Source organism: Ictalurus furcatus, chromosome 14 (genome assembly GCF_023375685.1).
Source record: "Ictalurus furcatus strain D&B chromosome 14, Billie_1.0, whole genome shotgun sequence".
Lineage (NCBI taxonomy): Eukaryota > Metazoa > Chordata > Actinopteri > Siluriformes > Ictaluridae > Ictalurus > Ictalurus furcatus.
The window spans coordinates 4,506,525-4,531,680 of NC_071268.1; the positions used below are offsets into that span (position 1 = coordinate 4,506,525).

General features: G+C 39.5%; 3 protein-coding genes across 3 annotated transcripts; all 3 read right to left on the minus strand.

Annotated features, from left to right (window-relative positions):
* Window positions 1-337: 337 nt before the first annotated feature.
* Window positions 338-10,999, minus strand: LOC128618141 (histone H3-like). The gene is made up of 3 exons (XM_053641596.1): window positions 10,246-10,999; window positions 9,781-9,869; window positions 338-4,855 (listed from the first exon to the last, which is right to left on the minus strand). The coding sequence occupies exons 1-3, from the start codon at window positions 10,650-10,652 to the stop codon at window positions 4,749-4,751; spliced, it is 603 nt and encodes a 200-aa protein (XP_053497571.1). The 5' UTR covers window positions 10,653-10,999; the 3' UTR covers window positions 338-4,748.
* A 1,388-nt stretch (window positions 11,000-12,387) lies between these two features.
* LOC128618143 (histone H2B-like) lies at window positions 12,388-13,035 on the minus strand. The gene has a single exon (XM_053641597.1). It carries the CDS (start codon window positions 12,838-12,840, stop codon window positions 12,466-12,468), a length of 375 nt encoding a protein of 124 aa, XP_053497572.1. The 5' UTR covers window positions 12,841-13,035; the 3' UTR covers window positions 12,388-12,465.
* A 177-nt stretch (window positions 13,036-13,212) lies between these two features.
* On the minus strand, window positions 13,213-13,925 carry LOC128618372 (histone H4-like). Its single transcript, XM_053641939.1, has one exon. It carries the CDS (start codon window positions 13,923-13,925, stop codon window positions 13,608-13,610), a length of 318 nt encoding a protein of 105 aa, XP_053497914.1. The 3' UTR covers window positions 13,213-13,607.
* Between the last annotated feature and the right edge of the window lie 11,231 nt (window positions 13,926-25,156).

Consider the following 25,156-nt stretch of genomic DNA (forward strand, 5'->3'; position numbering starts at 1 on the left):
GCTTCACTTCAAAGTTATTATTTACATAAACTGTCTATACTGGTTTTACAGATAGAATCTCATCTTGTAAAATCCATTCTTTTTAGGAATAAAGTCATAAACACATTATTAAATTGGTGTTCAATCATCATGGATTTTAGGAAAGTACCCTCCCTCCTAATTTGACATGGTTTAGTCGCTATTCTATCTTGCTCTTCTGTTACATAGCAGAATTTTCCTAACCATATCTTGTGCAATATTGACATTATTCTAATCTTTCTGTCACAATAATAAACGTCTGCAAAGGCTAATCTTCCTGGGATTACTTCACAAATTCTAATGAATTTAATTTTATTATGAAAAAATAAAATCGCTATTCCATCGGCTTTGCTTTCTCCGATTGAGAACACAGACGAACCTTTAGACCATATTTTTGTACTATCAACATCCTCATACGAATTAGTCTAGTTTCTTGGATACATGAAATATCCAAACATTCTTGACTTAATATATTTAGTTTTTTGTATCTATTGGATATCGACTGAACATTACAAGTAAGAACAGTTAACATAGAGGGAACCATGAGATGTTAAAACATTAAAGTCATATGTCCACATAAGTCGGGTTTTCAATTTCCTCTTATCTCAGTTCGTTGTACTGATGACGGTACTGCCCAAATCTGGTGATGTTAAATCCTGTCCTCTCTTCTTTAACCCTCTTACCCCTTAGTTCCCACAGTATTATGTCCCACAACCCTATATTCCCCATAGAAACAGCACGCCAACCCTGAGTTCCCGGGCCAAAATTGGGCCCCAAAATCAACATTTTAATTTTAACATTTTTAGGCCTTGAAACAACTTATAATAATGTATTTGTGTAATATTACTTTGAAAATGAAGCAGTTCAGTGTTTTTACTCCACTTAGAGCACAATTCTTAACTAGAGAAATTACGAAAAATTCTTGCTAAAATCCTTATACTCATTTAGAAGTACCATACAAGCATCAGCGTGGTCAATGCCCTTGAATAAATGCAATTTAGTGCCAAATCAAATGAATCATGAGAGTTTGCGTCACTATCAGTTTCGGTTTCAACATCGCCTGAACTTTCACTGCTGTCACTATCTAGAGTCCTTGCTCTCGCCTGTGTAACTGTGTACATTTTCTTTTTTTCACTGTTTTAGATGTACCTGTGTTCACTGTAGGTGTAACTTTAGCTGGAACACGATTAGCTTTTCGCTTTGGCATTTTTAGTTAACTTCTACTATTACATCATAAGTTTATCAACAACATTCACGCTTGGATCATCTTCATCGTAATGACGTCGTGACGTCATCAACCTTCCGGGTCAAAAAATAATAATTAAATAAGTAAGGAATCATAGCAGAGTAATGCCGGTATACCAGCCTTACGGGGATAACGTTTTCACTGTAAAGCCACTATATCGGCCTTACAGCTATTTGGCACAGACAACCAAGCCTGTATATCATCCTTACGGGAATAGGTCAAAGACAGGCAAGCCTTCAGAACACTCGCAATAAAGATGTGTTTTTAGCGACAAAAAGTTTGCAGATGAGGCAGAGGACTTCTCTCCTCCCGAATCCCCAGTTCTAAATGGAGACACAATAGATAGCAGTGCAGGTCCTCTGCCCCATCTATTTGAACCATTAGCCCCTGGAGAGACTATGGAGGAAAACATAAAACAAAACTGGAGGCAGCGTTGATGAGAGAAGTGTCGGAATGGTAGCTAGCTAATAGGCTCGAGCTTTTCACCAATAAAAGGTGAAGGCTCTTCCCTTCAACCCGGACTCTCGTTGTATAGTTTTGCACGTGACGGCCCGCGGAGCTTTAAGCGGTTTTATTAGCTCAAAAGGCAAGTAAAACTGTTGGTTAAAAATTACACATGTACCTCATTTGAAGGTATGGAAAAGTCCTCGGGATCATTGTGTTGACGCAAGCTGCTTTCATGAGCAAGTCCGAAGTCCACTGTTATCCAATTCTCATAGCTCTCCCAAGAAAACACACTCGAACTCTTGCACCACTGAAACAAACACCTCCTTCCCATTAGAACGCTTCTCTCATCTACTACAGCTGTAGGAAAGCACCACGTGCTGTCATGACTAATTAAGACAGCATCTTCTCATAAGATAGGAACATACTGGCTCATGAATAACAGACACCTATGCCTCATCAATGTACTATAGTACATTACCACGTCACAGGCACATGGCGAGATTTTAAACCAGGAAGACGATAATAGCGGAAAAAAGCTCAAAATTAACCAGTTTTCTCCTACAATTAAAATTAACGGATGCTAAGATTGTCTTTTATGATGTGTGATAAGAACACCTCTGTTAAAATCTCAGACGCTTTAAATCCTGTTCAATCGGAGAAGTAGGCCTAGTTCCCGTCGGTTCCGAAAAGGGGGTTGTAATAAGGGTAAAAGTGTCTCTCGACTTTTTCTTTTCTTTTAAGTCCTCCCTGATTTTCTGTTGTTGCTTGAGTAAAAGTGTTCATCTTCTCATGCGTTGCAAGGGAGTCCTTGCTGAATGTATATCTTGAAGCTCCTTCGGAGCCAGTATCTTCGTCAGTTGTCTCAGTGTCGCTGTCTGTGGAGCTGCTCTCCTCGTCACTGGAATTATCCACTTTTTCCCCGTCGTCTTGTTCCAGGTGTAATGTAAACTCTGTATTCTCGGTTTTCTCCTCAATGACGAACGTAACAATTTCTTCACTTTGGATATTTTTCTGTTTCTGCTTCCTGCTCCGAAGCAGGAAGAAGAAGAGAAGGTAGATCCGAAGGATTCTCGCGAATACTTGAATTAAACCGATTAGCGTAGGAGTTCAGGCACGAAAACAAATGATGTCCCGAGGCTCCACGTAAAGTGCACAAAGAGACGTTTGTACATTCCTTTTATGTCCCAATTGGCCACATTGCCAGCATTTAGTAAGGTCACAATTTTTTGCATGGTGATCTTCAGACTGGCAAATAAAACTTCTAGCAACTTGTCCTCGATAAATATTCTGCCCATTATACGGGCCTAGAGAGATTCTCTTTGGAATGTTAACATATTGGCCATTTACATTTTTTTTAATTTAACTTGATACTGATGGACTCCGGACCAAAGACCAAATTGATCTACTGGTTTTTCGACGGGTTTTAAAATGTCTCAGTAACGTTTAATATAAAGTTCAACATCATCCATAATTCGGCCGGTCCAAAATGTGATGACAATCGTCTTGATGTCCATATTGATGGGGGACAAAAGTCTTTCCAACTGTCATCGTTGGTATTAAATAGCTCTAAAAAGACAATCAGAGCACGTTCACTGTTAGAACAAAGCTCAAACTCTTTCCGGTTTGGTAAGCTGATGAACGAATGTTTTCCACATTCAACCAGCTGGACTGCAAGAGGAGCTCTCCATCTTGGTCTCGATTACAGTAGGTGGTATTTCGACTTTTTAACTCTATTAATTTTTGCCTGTATACCTCCAACATTGCATGGAGCAACAGTTAAATCTGAAAACGACATAATATTTTAAAGCAGGCATACATATGACACATTCCTTCTCCATTCTTTCCACCCTGGCTATTCCTCGCTTGTATGGGTGATGGGTCTTCCAGCAGGAGTTAGGGAATCCTCGCTGAAGTTACTCCCAGATGCTCCATCAGAAGGGTTGTCCTCTTCATCTGATGTTCCCGAAACACTGTCTTCACTGTCGGACAAAGAGTTTACTTATTTCCCATGATCCTGTTTTGAATTTACAGTGGATTCCACAGTGTCTGGCTTATCTTTGTCATTGATGGTGGTTGATCCTTCAGTTTTTTCAATATCCTGCTCTTCATCTTTATTTCTTTTTTGGGATTGGCCTGGCAAAACCGATGATTTTTGACTGTTTCTTTTAAAACGGTTAGCGTATGATCTTGGGCAGGAAAAAAAAAGTGTGACCCAGCTCTGCACACAGTGCAGGAGGCGGTGTTGGTGCATTCTTTCGATTTGTGGCCACACTGCCAGCATTTCAGTAGGCCACAATCCTCTGCATGATGGTCTTCTGAATTGCATACAAATCATTCTCATTTTTAAAGAACATACCCTCATCACTTGACATGGAAAGGTTTTTTTCCCTTTTCTTTTACATGGGAATTATATATCCAGATATCTGTACAGCTGCTTTGTGACAATGTCCATTCTTAAACACGCTAGGTTCACAAACAAAGAAACAAACCAAATGAAAAGGTTAGATTCACCAATGATTCAATACAGCTCGGTTCAAATGAATACAGAGGCCAGCTCAGACACCACAACTTTTGAAAACTCACGGCGTCATAAATGGGGAAATCATCAATCATACCATCAGGATAGTTCTAGAACTCGGAACACTGCTCGGATCTCACTATATGTGTGCGCGCGCCGGCCAGACAGATGGTATATGGACAGCACCACAACACATTTAAAACATAATCATACATCATGGTGATGATTATGAATGTACTGCTATGTATATTTTATAATGTTAAAGTACACACCTTGATTTCTATCATAATAACATTATTAATGTATTTCTAATGTTATTAGACATTTCATTCTAATCACTTCTCCTAGGTAACTTAGTGTTCCCTAGGTGGCCTCATCTATTTCACTTCGAGAATATCCACAAATAAGGAAGAACATTACCTTTATCTTTGTAATGGAAACAATAATGATCATGAACGGGTTAAAAAGGGGACACAGTAATATTAACCATGTTATATTTCTCACCCCACTCGGGCCTACCTACAAATGTACACTTATGACAGAATACCGCTGCTGGGAAACTGCCGTTCCCGAGGTTGGGCACACGAGGGCAGTCAAGCTCCATCCAGCGCAACACACAACGCCACCTGAAACAGAAGGTAGGTTTGGGCTATTTTACACAGACACAGCTCATCAGCGTTATTACTATAAATTGTATCATTTTCACATATCAAGGACGATACACGGATCTTCTGAACTATTTAACAATAGCTTATTATTATTATTATTATTATTATTATTATCATCATCATCTCGTTTTTAAAGAACATACCTTCATTACTTGACATGTTTAAAAAAAATTTTTTTTTAAAAAACACCTTTCCATATACAAATTTACATTGTCACAAAACAGCTGTACATGTATCTGGAGACATTATTTCAATGTCCATTCTTAAACACATTAGATAAACAAACAAAAGGAAAAGGTTAGATAGACCAAAGATTTAAATACAACTCTGTTCAAATGAATACAGGCCTGCTCAGACACCACAAGGTTTAAAAACCTCGAGATTTGCAGCGTCATAAAGGGAACAACTGTCAAACATACCATCAGGTTAGTTCTAGAACTTTCACATCAGCTATTGCACCGAGCTTCATAAATAACCTTGCAGAGACATTAAATAGATTTGGATCACCGTCTGATCTGATAGAACTTGATCAGGTGACTTAATGCTTAGAGTCAACGCTCTGCTACACGCTAGATAGAGTGGCTCCACTCAAAAGAAAATTAATTAGAGAGAAAAAACTAGCACCCTGGTATAGCGATCAAACGTGTACCTTAAAACAGACAACTCAACAATTAGAACGTAAATGGCGTCAAACCAAATTGGTAACATTTCAAACAGCATGGAAGGAGAGCCTACTGAACTTTAGAAAATCTCTTAGCGATGCTAGAAAAGTCTCTCTCTCCACCTTCATAGGAGAAAACAAAAACAATTCTAGATTTCTATTCAACACAGTAGCAAAATTAACTAGGAATAAAACCACTACAGAGAGAAACACTCAATCATTACATAGCAGTGAAGATTTCATGAAATTTTTCATTGGTAAGATTGAAAATATTACATGTGAAATTCAGGCTATTAAATTAAAACCAGACAGTATTATAACTAACCCTGTAGATGATAATATAGCAATATCAGATCAATATTTAGAATGTTTTACTCTTCTTAGAGAGACTGAACTAGATTCATTAATCTCTTCAGCAAATTCATCAGCTTGCATACTAGATCCTGTACCTACATGTTTCTTTAAACAGATTTGTCCTGGAGTAATTAAACCGCTTTTAAATATAATCAGTTCTTTCCTTAGCACTGGCTATGTACCTAAATCATTTAAATTAGCAGTTATTAAACCCCTGATTAAAAAACCTGACCTTGTCCCCTCTCAACTGTCCAGCTATAGACCTATATCAAATCTCCCCTTCATCTCTAAGATTTTAGAAAAGGTTGTAGCAAAGCAGTTATGCTCGTACTTAGATTGGAATAACATTCATGAAATGTATCAGTCAGGATTTAGACCTAATCATAGCACAGACACAGCGTTAGTTAAAGTAGTAAACGACCTACTACTTGCTTGTGTTACTTGACCTTAGTCACTTGACTAGATTATAAAATGTTGTTGGCATTAAGGGAACAGTCCTCTCCTGGCTCAGGTCTTATCTGACCGATCGTTATCAGTTCGTAGATGTAAATGGTGATTTCTCCACGTGTACTGAGGTTACTTTTGGAGTTCCACAGGGTTCTGTTTTAGGCCCACTGCTCTTTATATATGCTACCCCTAGGTCAAATTATTCGTAAACATGGAATTAGCTTCCACTGTTATGCTGATGATACACAGTTGTATGTTTCAGCGAAGCCAGAGGACAGACAGAAGCTTAGTAAAGTTGAGGATTGTGTAAAGGACATTAGACGTTGGGTGTTAACTAACTTCCTTCTACTTAATTCTGATAAAACAGAAATACTTTTATTAGGCCCACGTGTAGCTAGAAATAATCTTTCTGATCACATGGTTACTCTGGATGTTCTTTCTGTTTCATCATGTACAGCAGTTAAAGACCTTGGAGTGATTATTGACTCCAGTTTATCATTTGATGCTCATGTAGATAATATTACTAGGATAGCCTTCTTTCATCTCAGAAATATTTCTAAAATAAGAAACATATTGTCACTACATGATGCGGAAATACTAGTTCATGCATTCGTCACCTCTAGATTAGATTACTGTAATGCCTTACTGTCTGGATGTTCCAGTAGGAATATAAATAAGCTCCAGTTAGTCCAGAATGCAGCTGCTAGAGTCCTAACTAGAACCAGAAGATATGACCACATCACCCCGATCTTATCAACACTGCATTGGCTCCCAGTAAAATCTCGCATTAACTATAAAATACTTTTATTAACCTATAAAGCACTAAACGGTCTCGCGCCACAATATCTAAGTGACCTTTTGGTTTTCTATGATCTGCCACGCCTACTAAGATCAAAAGATGCAGGCTATTTGACGGTACCTCGAATAGTGAAGGCTACAGCAGGGGGGAGAGCTTTCGCTTATAGAGCCCCACTGTTATGGAACAGTCTTCCTATTAGTGTTCAGGACTCAGACACAGTCTCAGTGTTTAAGTCTAGGCTTAAAACGTATTTGTTTACTCAAGCCTACCCTGACTAGATTCTGTTCTACTACTTCGCAGTCATAATCTTTTTTCTCCCTCTCTCCTTTCGCCGAGCCCCACACGAATTTATGGAGATACTAGAGATCCACATCCTTTCTGCCTCTGGATGGAGCTCAAATCTTCTCTAATTCCAGACTGCTGGGACTACAGCTGCTCCTAAGGCCATACAGACTTGATATAAATCCATAATGAACTTTTTCATACTATCTGTTGTTACCCAGATGAGGATAGGTTCCCTTCTGAGTCTGGTTCCTCTCAAGGTTTCTTCCTCTTAAAACATCTTAGGGAGTTTTTCCTTGCCACCATCGCCACTCAGTGGCTTGCTCAGTTGGGATAAATTCACACCTTTAATATCTGTATACCATGTTGATATTTCTGTAAAGCTGCTTTGAGACAATGTCTATTTTTAAAAAGCGCTATACAAATAAAATTGAATTGAATTGAATTAAGGTCAAGTAACACAAGCAAGCAAGTAGTAAGTAAGCAAGCAAGTAGTAGGTTGTTTACTACTTTAACTAACGCGGTGTCTGTGCTGCTATGAGGTCTAAATCCTCATCATAGCACACATCCTCATCAAAACGACATTTTCTAATCTATCAAGGAGAATAGTATGATCTGTAGTATCAAAAGCTGCACTAAGGTGCAGCTTTTGATACTATAGATCATACTATTCTCCTTGATAGATTAGAAAATGTTGTTGGCATTAAGGGAACCTGGCTCAGGTCTTATTTGACCGATCGTTATCAGTTCGTAGATGTAAATGGAGACTTCTCCACACATACTGAGGTTAAATTTGGTGTTCCGCAAGGTTCTGTTTTAGGCCCTCTGCTTTTTACTTTATATATGCTACCTCTAGGTCAAATTATTCGTAAACATGGAATTAGCTTCCACTGTTATGCTGATGATACACAGTTGTATGTTTCAGCGAAGCCAGAGGACAGACAGAAGCTTAGTAAAGTTGAGGATTGTGTAAAGGACATTAGACGTTGGATGCTAACTAACTTCCTTTTACTTAATTCTGATAAGACAGGAGTACTTGTATTAGGACTATGTGTAGCTAGAAGTAATCTTTCTGATCAAATAGTAACTCTGGATGTTCTTTCTGTTTCATCATGTACAGCAGTAAAAGACCTTGGAGTGATTATTGACTCCAGTCTATCATTTGATGCTCATGTAGATAATATTACTAGGATAGCCTCCTTTCATCTCAGAAATATTTCTAAGATAAGAAATATAATGTCACATGATACAGAAATATTAGTTCATGCATTCGTCACCTCTAGACTAGATTACTGTAATGCCTTACTGTCTGGATGTTCTGGTAGGAGCATAAACAAACTCCAGTTAGTCTAGAATGCAGCTGCTAGAGTCCTAACTAGAACCAGAAGATACGACCACATCACCCCGATCTTATCAACACTGCATTGGCTCCCAGTGGAATCCCGCATTGATTATAAAATACTATAAATCACTAAATGGTCTGAAAACGTATTTGTTTACTCAAGCCTACCCTGACTAGACTTTGTTACGCTAAGCACAGTCCTAACAATCTCTTCTCTCCCTCTCTCCTTCTGTCGAGTCACAGAATTTTAATCTACTCTAATTCCAGATTGCTGGGACTACGGCTGCTTCTAAGGCCAAACAGACTTCATATAAAACCATAATGAACTTTTTCATACTATCTGTTGTTACCCAGATGAGGATGGGTTCCCTTCTGAGTCTGGTTCCTCTCAAGGTTTCTTCCTCTTAACATCTTAGGGAGTTTTTCCTCACCACCGTCGCCACTCAGTGGCTTGCTCAGTTGGGATAAATTCGCACTTTTAATATCTATATACCGTGTTGATATTTCTGTAAAGCTGCTTTGAGAATGTCTATTGTAAAAAGCGCTACACAAATAAAATTGAATTGAATAGAACTCTGACCGCGACGTCATAACGGATCTTATGGCTCGCTGCCCCGATTTCACTATATCTGTCTGTCTGTGTATGTGTGTGCACGCCAACATAGTTTAAACAATAATAATACATTCACATTTTATCATGTACATAGCAGTATATTCATCAACATCATAAAGTACACACATTCTTTTCTAATATAATATTAACATTGTAATCTTCCCTAGTTCTGGATCTTCTCGAGTGAAATAGATGAGGCCACCTACGGAACGCATTAAGTGACATAGGAGCAGCAATGAGAATAGAAATGAATTTCTAATGTTAATTGAAATTTCAAAGATTAAGGTAATGTATCATACATTATTACACTGCAACAATAATTATCCTGAACGGGTTAAAAAAAAGAAGGCAGAGATTAATAGTAATATCATGACAGATTTCTTACCCAGAATACCGCTTCTGGGGAAATTGCCGTTCCCGAAGGTAGACACACGAGGGCAGTCAAGCTCCATCCAACACAAGACACAACGCCGCCTGGAACAGAAGGAAGATTTGGGATATTGTACACAGACACAGCGCTCATGAGCGTTATTACTGTGCATTGTCTAGTTTTCACATGACAATACATGGCTCTTCTGCACTGTTCATCATATAAAAAACAAATAATCATGTAATATACATAGCAGTATATTTATCATAAAGTACTCATTAATAACGAATAATAAACATTTCCATACTCCAGCCCCGCTAATGTTGATAGAAATATAAAGCATTTATATATATGTCCCCTTCTCTCTGTACCACGTTCTAAATATTCAAACAGCCCAAGAAAGAATATTTGCCGTTTTCTGAGACGATGAAGTGGCTCTTAAAAGAGCCTTTGTGTATATTAGACGGAGTTGTCGTTTACGCGCGCTCTCCGCGAATACGGCGGGCCAGCTGAATATCCTTGGGCATGATGGTCACTCTCTTGGCGTGGATAGCACACAGGTTGGTGTCCTCGAACAGACCAACCAGGTATGCCTCGCTCGCCTCCTGCAGAGCCATGACGGCCGAGCTCTGGAAACGCAAGTCGGTCTTGAAGTCCTGAGCGATTTCTCTCACTAGGCGCTGGAAGGGCAGCTTGCGGATGAGTAACTCCGTAGACTTCTGATAACGGCGGATCTCCCTCAGAGCCACGGTGCCGGGCCTGTAACGGTGAGGCTTCTTCACGCCGCCGGTAGCCGGCGCGCTCTTGCGGGCAGCTTTAGTGGCGAGCTGCTTCCTTGGCGCCTTGCCACCGGTGGACTTACGGGCGGTCTGCTTGGTTCTTGCCATAGCGTCGAAGCTCTACACCTCACGGATAGAAAAACAGAATAAACGGCGTGCTCGAACGCGGCCTTTTTTAAGCCATAACGCCGCCCTGCGCTGATTGGGCGTCTCGAACGCGCTCGACTGCTATTCGATAGAACGTTCTACGTCACCCGTTGACTATTGGACCGTCTTCTCTGCCACCGTTCGAAACACAAGACGCCCGCCACTATTCTATTCTATTGGCGCTCTCTCTAACACAAATGCTTTGTTCATTAGGAACACACACAACGCCGTCACAAACCATTTTCACTCCTCAGACTTCATTTAACCAGCACGCTAACTGCTATTGTTCTTATAGTCATTACCTAAATATGGTATCAAATCATGAGTAGAATATATATATATATATATAAATATAAACATGGAGAGCAGTATGAGAAGTATAACGGAGATGAGAGAGCAACACGAGCCACACAGCTACAGAGAGGATTTATATCTCAGCAAAGTATTTTTCATAAAGCCAAAAAGGATGCTGAAACTGCAGTTGAGGCAAGTTATTTGGTGAGTGAATTAATCGCCAAAGCCGGAAAGCCATTCACTGAAGGCTCGTTTCTGAAGGACTGCATGATGAAAGTTGCGGATATTTTATGTCCAGAAAAAAACAGCTTGTTCAACAATATAGCGCGATCAGCTAACACGGTGGCAGAGCGGATCAGCGAGTTATCAAGTGACATTTATGATCAGTTACGTGATAAAGCCTTCACTGCATACTCTGTGGCGCTCGATGGAAGCACAGATAAAACTGACAATGCTCAGCTCGCAATTTTCATAAAGGGGTATTAATGAGAAGTTCGAAGTGACAGAAGAGTTGCTAAGTTTGTGTCCAATGCAAGGCCGCACCACATCCGAAGATATTTTTCAGGAGCTGTGTGACGCGTTTGAGCGTGCTCGTTTACCATGGAGCCGACTGGTAGGCATTACAACTGACGGAGCCCCACGACAGTCAGAAAAAACGGACTGGTTGCGCTGGTACAAAGAAAATTAGAAGAGGAAATAGCAGGTCCAGCAGTTGTTCTGCACTGCATTATACACCAACAGGCACTGTGCAGCAAGTACCTGAAATAGGAACATGTCATGTCTGTTGTCCTGAAATGTATTATTATATCAGATCCAGGGGTTTGCAGCACCACCAGTTCAGGGCCTTTTTGCAAGAAGTTGAGTCAGCATATGGTGATCAAATTTGTTTAATAAAATACGTTGGTAATGGTAATAAAAAAAAAAGTACATTTTGGGAATAGTGCACTTTCATGGAGTACTTTAATGCTCTTGCAGCCCACCTATGAGATGACCATAACAAAAGTTGCCCCAGGGCAATTTGAGTTCGAAACCCCTGATTTAGAATGATTGTGCTTCTAGAACCTTACCTCGAATGACTACATGCTACTAGAATACCATTTTCAGTTACTTCCTGTTGCTACAATCTTAATACGAATATCTTTGTGCTTCTAAAGCCCCATTTTGCATTGCTCAGATTATACAACCTCCCGAAACCGTGTTACAACTCAGTTTAGGTTTACTCATCTCTGCATTTAGCAGACTGCTATAATTACCTAAAAGCCTGAACATTCGCGGGAGAGCAGCGCTTCAGAAATCCCCCACCCCACCAACCAGACACACACACACAGAGAGAGAGAGAGAGAGAGAGAGAGAGAGAGAGAGAGAGAGAGAGAGAGAGAGAGAGAGAGAGAAAAGCGACAGAGAGGAGATTGCTCTTTGTATGAGAAGTGGGTGGCTCTTAAAAGAGCCGTTGGGTTGATGAAGACAGCGGTAACGCGCTTTACTTGGAGCTGGTGTACTTGGTAACGGCCTTTGTGCCCTCAGACACGGCGTGCTTAGCCAGCTCGCCGGGAAGCAACAGGCGCACGGCGGTCTGGATCTCCCTGGAGGTGATAGTGGAACGCTTGTTGTAATGAGCCAGACGAGAAGATTCACCGGCGATGCGCTCAAAAATATCATTCACAAAGGAGTTCATGATGCCCATAGCCTTGGATGAGATGCCAGTGTCAGGGTGCACCTGCTTCAGGACCTTGTACACGTAGATGGCATAGCTCTCCTTCCTGGACTTTCTGCGCTTCTTGCCTCCTTTGCCCACTGTCTTGGTCACGGCTTTCTTCGATCCCTTCTTGGGTGCGGTCTTGGCTGGATCGGGCATGATACTGCTTCTCGAGTAAACGAACAAAGAATGACTAGCACCCGCCTCGCGCCCGCTCTATTTACAGACCCACATGCTAATGACGACCAGACAAGACACCTTTATTTGATTGGCCAAAATTCGATACCTCCTCCTGCATGGCACCTCCTACTGCTCTTCCCTCCTCCTGCATGGCACCTCCTACTGCTCTTTCCTCCTCCTCCTCCTCCTCCTCCATGCTTTGTTTCCCTTCCCGCCGTTGTACTTTCAGGACAACGTGCTCTATGAAAAATCATTATAATATATATATATATATATATATATATATATATATATATATATATATATATATATATATATATAGAGAGAGAGAGAGAGAGAGAGAGAGAGAGAGAGAGAGCTATATATAGATCCTAAATGTATAAGTATTATAACTTTCTTAAACCAATTATAGGCTATCTGTTTGTGAGTGAGTGTGTATGAAAGAGAAATATAAAAGTTTCTACTAAAACCGTCTTCCAAGTCGTTTTAAACGAACACATAATATTTAATACTGTGCATATATAACATATATATAGTTAATTACAAAAAATACAAATAGATTGCCTCTTTTTACGTAAACAGATAGAAATTCTTATCTACCACTTATGCTACTTCTATATAGCCTTTGAGGCTTTGGGTTTATTTTATTTTATTTTTTTTAAACACACACGGAATAGTTCTTTTTCTAGACATATGGGTGGCTCTTAAAAGAGCCGTTGTGTTCGCATCGTTCGGTGTTAGAGCGTTTATCCGCCGAAGCCGTACAGGGTGCGTCCTTGGCGTTTCAAGGCGTACACCACATCCATAGCAGTCACGGTCTTTCTCTTGGCATGCTCGGTGTAGGTGACAGCATCGCGGATCACGTTCTCCAGGAACACCTTCAGCACACCGCGAGTCTCTTCATAGATCAGACCAGAAATACGCTTTACACCGCCGCGGCGAGCCAAACGACGAATAGCCGGCTTGGTGATCCCCTGGATATTATCGCGAAGCACCTTGCGGTGACGCTTAGCACCTCCTTTACCGAGTCCCTTACCACCCTTGCTTTTTTTTTTTGGTTCCATTAGTAGCAGTAGTAGTAGTAGTACAACACAATAGTAAGGAACTTTGGGTAAAACATACATAGTAAAGCATACAGCCAAAACACTCATCAGCGTAAGGAGGTTAGAAAAAGCCGTCTGTGTTTGTACAACATTGACATTACTGTTTCAAACACAAGACGTTCCTTTTGAGCACGTCCTTGGACTCAAGGCCCGTATAATACTACAGTCCTACGTCCACTGCAACTACAGGTCACACATAGCAGCACAAGCCTTTATTAGTAGGCCCAGCATTCAGCGGATCAGCACCAATGTCTGTGTTCACTTTGAAGCCATCCCACATTCTACCACACAAGTACTTCACTCACTTACAAGCACCACAGAAAGGAATGCAAACACAACTCTCAGGCCTTGCTTTAGCAGCTCTCGCAAATGCACGATATAATGGACTCTCGAAAGTCGAAATTAGCTACATTGTCTCAAACCCTCATCTCATTCTTAAAAAGTGTCATTCACAAGGAAAGCATATGCACTTTGACAGTTGTGCAAGAGAACCTAACATAACAAACATCACACACAAGTAGGAAAACAAAGTCAGCCTTCACACTGTCTAATCACTGGCCTTTTCTTTTCCCATTTCCATTTTCGCTATCTGTGTTACAGTCAATGTACGCACTGTGTTTGAACCTAAATGTCATGCATCGACCAAAACCGCCTCCAGAATGACAGCTGAGTTTAACATTGGCAAAATATGTCGGAGCAGTTGCATTCATCAAATAAACTATGAGCAATTAAGTAGTGCCAATGAGATAGTTACAGCAATGTGTAATGTCCAATAAGCTCAAAAAGAGTCGGATTCCTCGCACACTTTATTCTACTTGGCCAATCATGAACTGTGAATTATGAACTGGGATTCTGATAGTTGTGCACCTTTAACTCACTGTGTAGAAAAATGAGGGCAGCTATATAGACAACACCTTTCATTACATATTTAATTACTTCCATTGAGGTCATTATTAGAAGTAGTAGTAGTAGTACAATACCTACAACCTACCTTCTGTTTTAAGCGGCGTCGTGTGTTGTGCCGGATGGAACATGACTGCCCTCGTGTGGCCAAACTCGGGAACGGCAATTTCCCAAAAAATGCAGTATTCTGTTATTAAGCTTTTAATGGCGGTGTTTAGAAGTCTATATTTGTAGTAGTAAGAAAATAGTGGGGTAAGAAGTAGTAGATGCTATGAAAATTCATGTCACCCCCACACACCGGGGCAGTGGTGACTTAGCAGTTAAGGCTCTGGGTTACTGCTCAGAAGGTTGGGGGTTCAATCCCCAGCACTGCCAAGTTGCCCCCTAAGCAAGGGCCTTAACCCTCTGTGCTCTAGGGGTGCCATATCATGGCTGACCCTGCGCTCTGACCCCAGCTTCCTGACATGTTGGGGTGTGAAGAAAACAAATTCCCTGTGCTCTATTGGTGTATATGTGACCAATAAAGACTCATTATATAGACTTATACATGACTTTTTTAATTCTAAAAACAGCTGCTAAACTAATAATTATGTGCAGATGTAAAAAATGCTAAACACATTCTCTATTTCTGTGTGTGGTGTTGTTTTTTTTGTACTGTATGTGTATTTCATCAGTGTTGCTATGAGCTTATTTCTCGTAGTAGAGAAATACGCCCCAACCCCCCCCCCCCCCCCCAACCCCACCCCCTTATCTTTCTTGCCAGTTCCACTATAACTTCATCACCACCCCACGAAAGCACTGCTGGTTAGTTTTGTTTACTTTCAGTATCTCAAATTCAAATTCTACAGTTCCTTCTCTAATGTAGTGGGTTCATAATGAAACTGCCAGATGTGTTCATGAGCACCAACGTTCATGTTCATTCTCATCACTGTGTCTATGCAGCTTCATGTGTTCCCTAGGTGGCCTCATCTATTTCGCTGGAGAATATCCACAATTAGATAAGATTACAAAGATGAAGGTAATGTATACAATTATTACATGACAACAATAATTATCATGAGCAGGACAAAAAGGGAGAGAGAGATTAATAGTAATATCCTGTCATATTTCTTACCCAGGCTTAGTGGTTAGCACGTTCACCTCACACCACCAGGGTTGGGGGTTCGATTCCCCCGCTGCTCTGTGTGTGCGGAGTTTGCATGTTCTCCCCGTGTTGCAGGGGTTTCCTCCGGGTACTCCGGTTTCCTCCCCAGTCCAAAGACATGCATGGTAGGCTGATTGGCATGTCCATAGTGTCGGTAGAGTATGAATGGGTGTGCGAATGTGTATGTGATTGTGCCCTGCGTTGGATTGGCACCCTGTCCAGGGTGTACCCCGCCTTGTGCCCGATGCTCCCTGGGATAGGCTCCAGGTTTCTGTGTGACCCTGTAAAGGATAAGCGGTATAGAAGATGGATGGATGGATGGATGGATTTCTTACCCAGAATACCGCTTCTGGGAAACTGCCGTTCCCGAGTTTGGACACACGAAGGCAGTCAAGCTCCATCCAGCACAATGCTGCTTGAAACAGAAGTGGGTTTGGGCTATTTTACACTGACGCAGCTCATCAGCGTTATTACTGTGCATTGTATAGTTTTCACATATCAGGGACAATACACGGAGCTTCTGAACTGTTTAACAGCATTATTATTATTATTATTATTATTATTATTATTATTACTATTATTATTATTATTATTAGGGCTGCAACTAACGATTATTTTCATAATCGATTAATTGGCCAATTATTTTTCTTATTTATTAATCGGATGGGGTGGAGCAAACTTCAGACTAAAACATTACACAACTGTTTGTACAAAACAGAAAAGAACCCAATACACACCCACACCCACACACACATCCACACACCAGAATATATATTATTAATTTAGGACTATACTTTAATTCGGTGCTTTTTTTGCATCTATAAAAAATAATGCATAAATACTATAAAATAAACTCTCTCTCTCTCTCTCTCTCTCTCTCTCTCTCTCTCTCTCTCTATATATATATATATATATATATATATATATATATATATATATATATGTATGTATGTATGTATGTATGAATGTATGAATGTATGTATGTACTGGCAACATTTGGAAAGTTGCCAAGGTTTGTCCAAAAAGTCGCTAGATTTGTCACTAGGCACTTTTTTTTTCCAAAATAAAAGTCACTAAAGGGGTCTGAAAACTGGCTAAGTTGGCAACACTGGTCTGCACTGACAGCTAGATAAAAGGCAGGCTAAACTCCACCTCTCCCCAGCAAAAAGAAAATGCAGAGGGAACGTGGGGTTTTTCAATTATGCACATCCTATTTGAAAAGCAATAAAATACACCGAGTACCCAAATGATGCCCTGTCTTGTGTTTTTTCTTGAAAATTTGCGCCCCCTTCCGATCTCTCCCCCTTGGGGCATGTCTCCCTGGTTGAAAGCCACTGTTCTACAGCATTAAATGTAATTGTTCCCAAATTGTTGTGGTATAAGAAGAAATCAGTTCAGGACATGCTATAATTAGAAAATATTTAACTTTGGGTGGTAATAGTAACTCTGCTTCATGCCTGCCCCAGCACATATGTCCATCATTGATTATTTTCCTATAACAGCATGCACCCGTTGTGTTTTTTTCCTTACTTTTTTCCCCTAATATACGACCTGGAAACATTTTAAATCAATTCTTCTGATGGTAAGATCTTCTTTTGAGACATACCCAGTCAACGATATTAGGCTAGCAGAATATTTTCTGAACTTATTTTAGTAACATTTTGTTTCACAAAGGTTTAATCTGCGTGTTCAGAGAATGTTTTATATCACATTAGTTCATACTATATTCCTGCAACACTTTTGATTTGCAAAAAACATTAACACTAATGTTTTTTGTCTAACTGGAAATATGTGAGCAACTGCTTCATGGTAATTATATGGTGAAGCATGTTAGTATTGCAGCAGATGTTTTTAGAACATTGCACGAACATTATTTTGGCTTATTTACCCAATTTACCTTGGCAGATGAAGCTCTCTCATAACTATCTAAAATGTCTTTTAAAACCTGAACATGTTAGTCACTCCTTATAACAATAGTAACATCATCTGCGTATGCTGAGACTTTTACATAATCGTTAGATACTGTGGCCTTTATCTGCAGTCCCATTAACGTCTTTCTTAGTTTACAGAGGAGAGGTTCAATAACCAAAGTATACAGCTGACCTGAGAGTGGGCAGCCCTGTCTTATTCCCCTCTGCACCTTAACAGGAACACTAAGACGGCCCGCCATCTTTATCATACACGTAGCCCTGTTGTAAAGCAACTTTATCATTGAGACAATGTTATCTCCAAACCCAAAAGCCTCCAAAGCTCTAAAAAAAAACCGATGGCCATCTCGATCGAAAGATTTTTCCTGATCCAGTGCCAAAACTCCCATATTAATATCATCATTCATGGCATAATCAATGACATCACGTAGTAAATGTAAGTTATCAGTAATGCATCTGTCTTTTATACAATAAGATTGATCCTTATGTATGATTTTATGCAATATCTTGTTTATCCTGTTGGCAATACACTTTGATATTATTTTGTATTCAGAGCATAGAGTCGCGACTGGTCTCCAGTTCTTTAACAGAGTCAGATCACTTTTCTTGGGGAGTAGTGTTAAAATTGGCCGTTGGCAATTCTTAGGCAGAAATCCTTTACGAAGACATTCCTGTAGAACTTCAAAGAGATCAGCTCCGATTATAGTCCAGAAATGTTTGTAGAATTGTCCAGGAAGTCCATCGATGCCTGACCTGAATAAAGTCCCTCTACTGCAGCACTTAGTTCCCCAAAAGTAAGTCCAGTCTCCAAAGCTTGTTTATCTTCAGAGGTTAAACAGGGAAGATTCTGTAAGAGTTCATCTTGGCTCTGAGCATCTGGGTGCTCAGCAGAATATAACTGGGAGTAAAAGTCCACTGCCAGTTTACGCATTTCTAAAGGGTCACTTATATCATGACCACTGCTGTTTTTTAAACTATACATTTGTTTTTCTTGTACATTTTTATTCTACAGTTAAAAAAAGTAAGAGGCTGGACCATCCATGTCTTTCATTGATAAAAAAAACTTGCTCCTCACTAGAGCTCCTTTAACCTTCTCATGTAAAATGGAATCCAACTTTTGTTTCTTATCTGTCCACTCTTTTGGATTACCAGACGGATTCCCAATCATGTTCTTTTCAATGGCAAGAATTTCTCTCTCAAGCCCCTCAAGGGTCCGTTTGAAGCACAAGTTTGCGTGATATGTGTACTGCAGACAAAATTCTCTAATATGCACTTGACCAATTTCCCACCAGAGAGTAATATTTTCATATCTACCTTTTTCCCTTTTCCAAGTTTCCCAAAAAGACTTAAAGGTGTCACAAAATTTTTTACCTTGCAGTAACTTTACATTAAAATGCCAATAAGAACTGTTATGCTTTCTGGATTTCAAGCTGCAATCCACAGTGATAAGCTTATGATCAGAATATGGAGTAGGGACGATGGCTGTATTTACTACTCTGTTTCTCAAATTATCTGATAAATACATTCTATCTAGGCATGCTGCTGAAATCCTCCCCTCATTCACCTTTACCCAGGTATATTGTTTTACTGAAGGATTTTTTTTCTCTCCATATGTCTTAGTTTAAAAGTTTTAGTGACATTGATTAAAACTGCAGATGATTGCATATGCGGTTCCTCTCCATTTCTATCATGAGACGAATCCTGTGTACAATTCCAATTGCCCCCAAAATCATAAAATCACCATTCTGTTGTTGACTTAAAAACAATTTTAATTTGTTAAAGATATTTATCTTATCATCCCCTGTGTTAGGTGCATAGATATTGACAAAAACAAAAAGAAAAACCATTAGCCTCAGCTCTAACTGTGAGTAGTCTCCCTGGTTCAATTTTCTTTTTGGACAGAATTTTTACTTTAGAAGATGTGGGGAAAAGGATTGCAACTCCTGCACTCAGGTTAGTCCCATGACTGAGAACACACTCACTCCCCCACCACTATCGCCAGTCAACCTCATTTTTAACATCACTGTGGGTTTCTTGCAAAAAAAAATCACATCTAGATTTTTTACCCTGAAACATTCTAAAATTGTGTGAGCCTTCCTTTTATCCCTCATCCCATTAACATTGAGGGAACCCACCCATAAGGTTTCCATAAGGAGAAGAGAGATTAGAGAGAAATAAGTCAGGAAGTAGGACAGCATGTTAGTCATAGTGTTTAGTTAGCTTCTCCCCTCTTTTGGCCTCTCTTTCTAGTTTTTTTCTCTGCCGAATTGCAGTTATGTGCTTCTTTAATCCATACCGTTTCTTCTGTGATAGCTCCTCAAGGCTGCTGATGTTCCTCGCCTGTATTACAGATGCAACAAACTTATCTAGGTCGGAAAAGAACTCACTCACTTCAACACTTTTGCCCTTTGTTTCATCCAGAAACTTATTAATTTGATACACAGTATAAAAGTTGGTTACTTTTAACACCTCTGACCTTTCTGACCATTGTTCATCATTCAATTCAATTCAATTCAATTTTTATTTGTATAGCGCTTTTTACAATAGACATTGTCAAAGCAGCTTTACAGAAATATCAACACGGTATACAGATTGAGATTCGCAAATAAAGTTGCGAATTTATTCCAACTGAGCAAGCCACTGAGTGGCGACGGTGGCAAGGAAAAACTCCCTAAGATGTTTTCAGAGGAAGAAACCTTGAGAGGAACCCGACTCAGAAGGGAACCTATCCTCATCTGGGTAACAACAGATATTGTGAAAAAGTTCATTATTGACTTATATGAAGTCTGTATGGCCATAGAAGCAGCCGTAGTCCCAGCAGTATGGAATTGGAGTAGATTAGAGCTCCATCCAGAGGTAGGACATCCGAAACGGATCAGGCAGGTTCAGAGATCAGAAGGATCAGGATCTCTAGTATCTCCATAAAATCGTGTGTGGCTCGGCAGAAGGAGAGAGGGAGAGAAAAGATTATTATGACGGGGAATTAGTATAATAGAAAGTCTAGTCAGGGTAGGCTTGAGTAAACAAATACGTTTTAAGCCTAGACTTAAACACTGAGACTGTGTCTGAGTCCCGAACACTAACAGGAAGACTGTTCCATAACTGTGGGGCTCTATAAGCGAAAGCTCTCCCCCCTGCTGTAGCCTTCACTATTCTAGGTACCGTCAAATAGCCTGATTTAGCCATCTTTTGATCTAAGTAGACATGGCGGATCATAGAAAACCAAAAGGTCACTTATATACCGTGGTGCGAGACTGTTTAGTGCTTCATAAGTTAATAATAGTATTTTATAATCAACGCGAGATTTCACTGGGAGCCAATGCAGTGTTGATAATGTTGGTGTGATATGGTCGTATCTTCTGGCTCTAGTTAGGACTCTAGCAGCTGCATTCTGGACTAACTGGAGTTTGTTTATGCTCCTACTGGAACATCCAGACAGTAAGGCATTACAGTAATCTAATCTAGAGGTGACGAATGCATGAACTAGTATTTCTGCATCATGTAGTGACAATATATTTCTTATCTTAGAAATATTTCTGAGATGAAAGAAGGCTATCCTAGTAATATTATCTACATGATAGAATCATGTGAAATGAATCATATCAAATGATAGACTGGAGTCAATAATCACTCCAAGGTCTTTTACTGCTGCACATGATGAAACAGAAAGAACATCCAGAGTAACCATGTGATCAGAATCAGACCAGCTTATTTCTAGCTACACGTGGTCCTAATACAAGTATTTCTGTTTTATCAGAATTAAATAAAAGGAAGGTAGTTAACATCCATCTTCTAATGTCCTTTACACAATCCTCAACCTTACTAAGCTTCTGTCTGTCCTCTGGCTTCACTGAAACCTACAACTGTGTATCATCAGCATAACGGTGGAAACTAATTCCATGTTTAAGAATAATTTGACCCAGAGGTAGCATATATAAAGTAAAAAGCAGTGGGCCTAAAACAGAACCCTGTGGAACTCCAAAGGTAACCTCGGTATGCGTGGTGAAGTCTCCATTTACATCTACGAATTGATAACGATCGGTCAGATAAGACCTGAGCCAGGAGAGGACTGTTCCCTTAATGCCAACAACATTTTCTAATCTATCAAGGAGAATAGTATGATATATAGTATCAAAAGCTGCACTAAGGTCGAGTAACACAAGCAACGAGACACAACCCTGATCAGAGGCCAGTAGTAGGTCGTTTACTACTTTAACTAACGTTGTCTCTGTGCTACGATGAGGTCTAAATCCTGACCAATACATTTCATGAATGTTATTCCTATGTAAGTACGAGCATAACTGGTTTGCTACAACCTTTTCTAAGATCTTAGAGATGAAGGGGAGATTTGATATAGGTCTATAGCTGGACAGTTGAGAGGGGTCAAGGTCAGGTTTTTTTTATCAGGGGTTTAATAACTGCTAATTTAAGTGATTTAGGTACATAGCCAGTGATAAGGGAAGAATTGATTATATTTAAAAGTGGTTCAATTACTCCTGGACAAATCTGTTTAAAGAAACATGTAGGCACAGGATCTAGTATGCAAGTTGACGAATTGGCTGAAGAGATCAATGAAGCTAGTTCAGTCTCTATAAGCGGAGCAAAACACTGTAAACATTGATCTGATATTGTTACATTATCATCTAATGGGATTGATACAATACTGTCTGGTTTTAATTTAATAGCCTGAATTTCATATCTAATATTTTCAACCTTAACAATGAAAAATTTCATGAAATCTTCACTGCTATGTAATGATTGAGTGTTTCTCTCTGTAGTGGTTTTATTCCTAGTTAATTTTGCTACTGTGTTAAATAGAAATCTAGAATTGTTTTTGTTATCTCCTATTAAGGTGGAGAGATAGATTTTTCTAGCATCGCTAAGAGATTTTCTATATTTCAGTAGGCTCTCCTTCCATGCTGTTTGGAATATCACCAGTTTGGTTTGATGCCATTTACGTTCTAATTGTCGAGTTGTCTGTTTTAAGGTACGCATTTGATCGTTATACCAGGGTGCTAATTTTTTCTCTCTAATTATTTTTCTTTTGCGTGGAGCCACTTTATCTAGCGTGTAGCGGAGTGTTGACTCTAAGCTTTCAGTCGCCTGATCGAGTTCTATCAGATCTGACGGTGATCCAAATCTAATTGATGTTTCTGAGGGGTTATTTATGAAGCTCGGTGCAGTAGCTGATGTGAAAGTACGTTTTACACAGTAGCGAGGCAAGGTATGAAATATTCTGATCAATGTGTATTATGAACGAGATAAGATGATGGTCTGAGACAACTTCAGACTGCGGAAAAATTATAATATTTTCTATTCTTAATCTGAATGGTAGTATCAGGTCAAGAGTGTGACCACCATTATGAGTAGGCCCGATTACGTTCTGATTAATCCCTACTGAATCTAAGATGGACACAACCGCTATTCTCAGAGGGTCTTCCAGGTTATCAAAATGAATATTAAAATCACCGACGATTAATGCTTTATCTACAGACACAACCAGGTTTTAGATAAAGTCTGCAAATTCACTAAGAAATTCAGTATATGGCCCTGGGGGTCTGTATATAATAATTAGAGGAATTGACTTATTTTTTGTGGCTACATAAGTTATACTGGTATAAAGAATTACAATACAATTAAATTTATGACTAGGTTTTTGTGTCACACCTAGATTTTGACTATGGATGAGACCAACACCTCCTCCTCTACCAGTTGAACGAGGCTGATGTACATAACTGTATCCAGGAGGACTGGCTTCATTTAATGCTATGTACTCGTTTGGTTTAATCCAAGTTTCCGTTAAACACATTAAATTACATTCCCGATCAGTAATGATTTCGTTAACAATATGAGCCTTAGACGCAAGAGATCTAATATTTAATATTTAATATTCCTAGCTTCGAGGGCATTGTACACAGGTATTGAAGTTGTGTGCAATAACAGCAGGGTCATTGTTAGTAGGCCCACAATTAAGCCACAGGACACGTCTGGAAAAGCCATCAATGCATCCCGATATACCAAAACCAAATGGCTTTAGTTTATCATAACCATCAACTTGCCAAAGATAGTTTCGCCCCATTGGGTGGTACGTACGTCGAACAAATCTACGACGTGTCCTCTGAGCTATCACCTGTGGGTAAGTTCTCGCAGCAACTGCATAACATCGTCACGTTTTATACGTTTTACACGTAACTTGTGTTTTTGTTGAAGTGCTAACCATATTGTCCGGTAGCCAAACAACTGTCCTGGTCCATGCAGATCTGCTCTTATTGCATTCCTGACTTCATTTAATGGGGAATAGTTTTTTCTTCTAAACAGAACTGTGTCCTTTAGATGTGTTTTTAGCAAGCACAACCTAATCTTTATGTCGTGGTATGTTAATAACATATCCAAAATCACGGCATATGAATGTCCTTCCTCAAAGTAGCACTTAATAAATTCCATCTTCTCCTTTCTTGCCAATATAAACTTTTATCTTCTAAGCTGTAAAGTTCCATGTACAACTGTAGTTTACACTTTCTTACTTCCTGTGTATCTTGAGTGACAGATGTGTCGTCCAATCACCGGTAAGTAATCCATTCACAAAATGTACCTACCTTTTGGTTTTTTTTCTGATTTGTTCATGTGTTTTCTGATTTGTTAATTCGTTTTCGGATTTGTTCATGTGTTTTCTGATCTGTTCATGTGTTTTCAGATTTGGTCATGTGTTTTCTGATTTATTCATGTGTTCAGATTTGTTAATGTGTTTTCGGATTTGTCCATGTGTTTTCGGATTTGTTCATTTGTATTCGGATTTGTTCATGTGTTTCCTGATTTGTTCATTTGTTTTCGGATTTCCTCATTTGTTTTCGGATTTGTTCATGTGTTTGCTGATTAGTTCATGTGTTTTCGGATTTATTCATGTGTTTTCGGATTTGTTAATTTGTTTTCGGATTTGTTCAAGTGTTTTCGGATTTGTTCATGTGTTTTCGGATTTGTTAATTTGTTTTCGGATTTGTTCAAGTGTTTTCGGATTTGTTCAAGTGTTTTCGGATTTGTTCATGTGTTTTCGGTGTTGTTCACGTGTTTTCTGATTTGCTCACGTGTTTTTGGATTTGTCCATGTGTTTTCAGATTTGTTCGTGTTTTCGGATTTGATCATTTGTTTTTGGATTTGTTCATGTGTTTTCTGATTTATTCATGTGTTTTCGGATTTGTTAATTTGTTTTCGGATTTGTT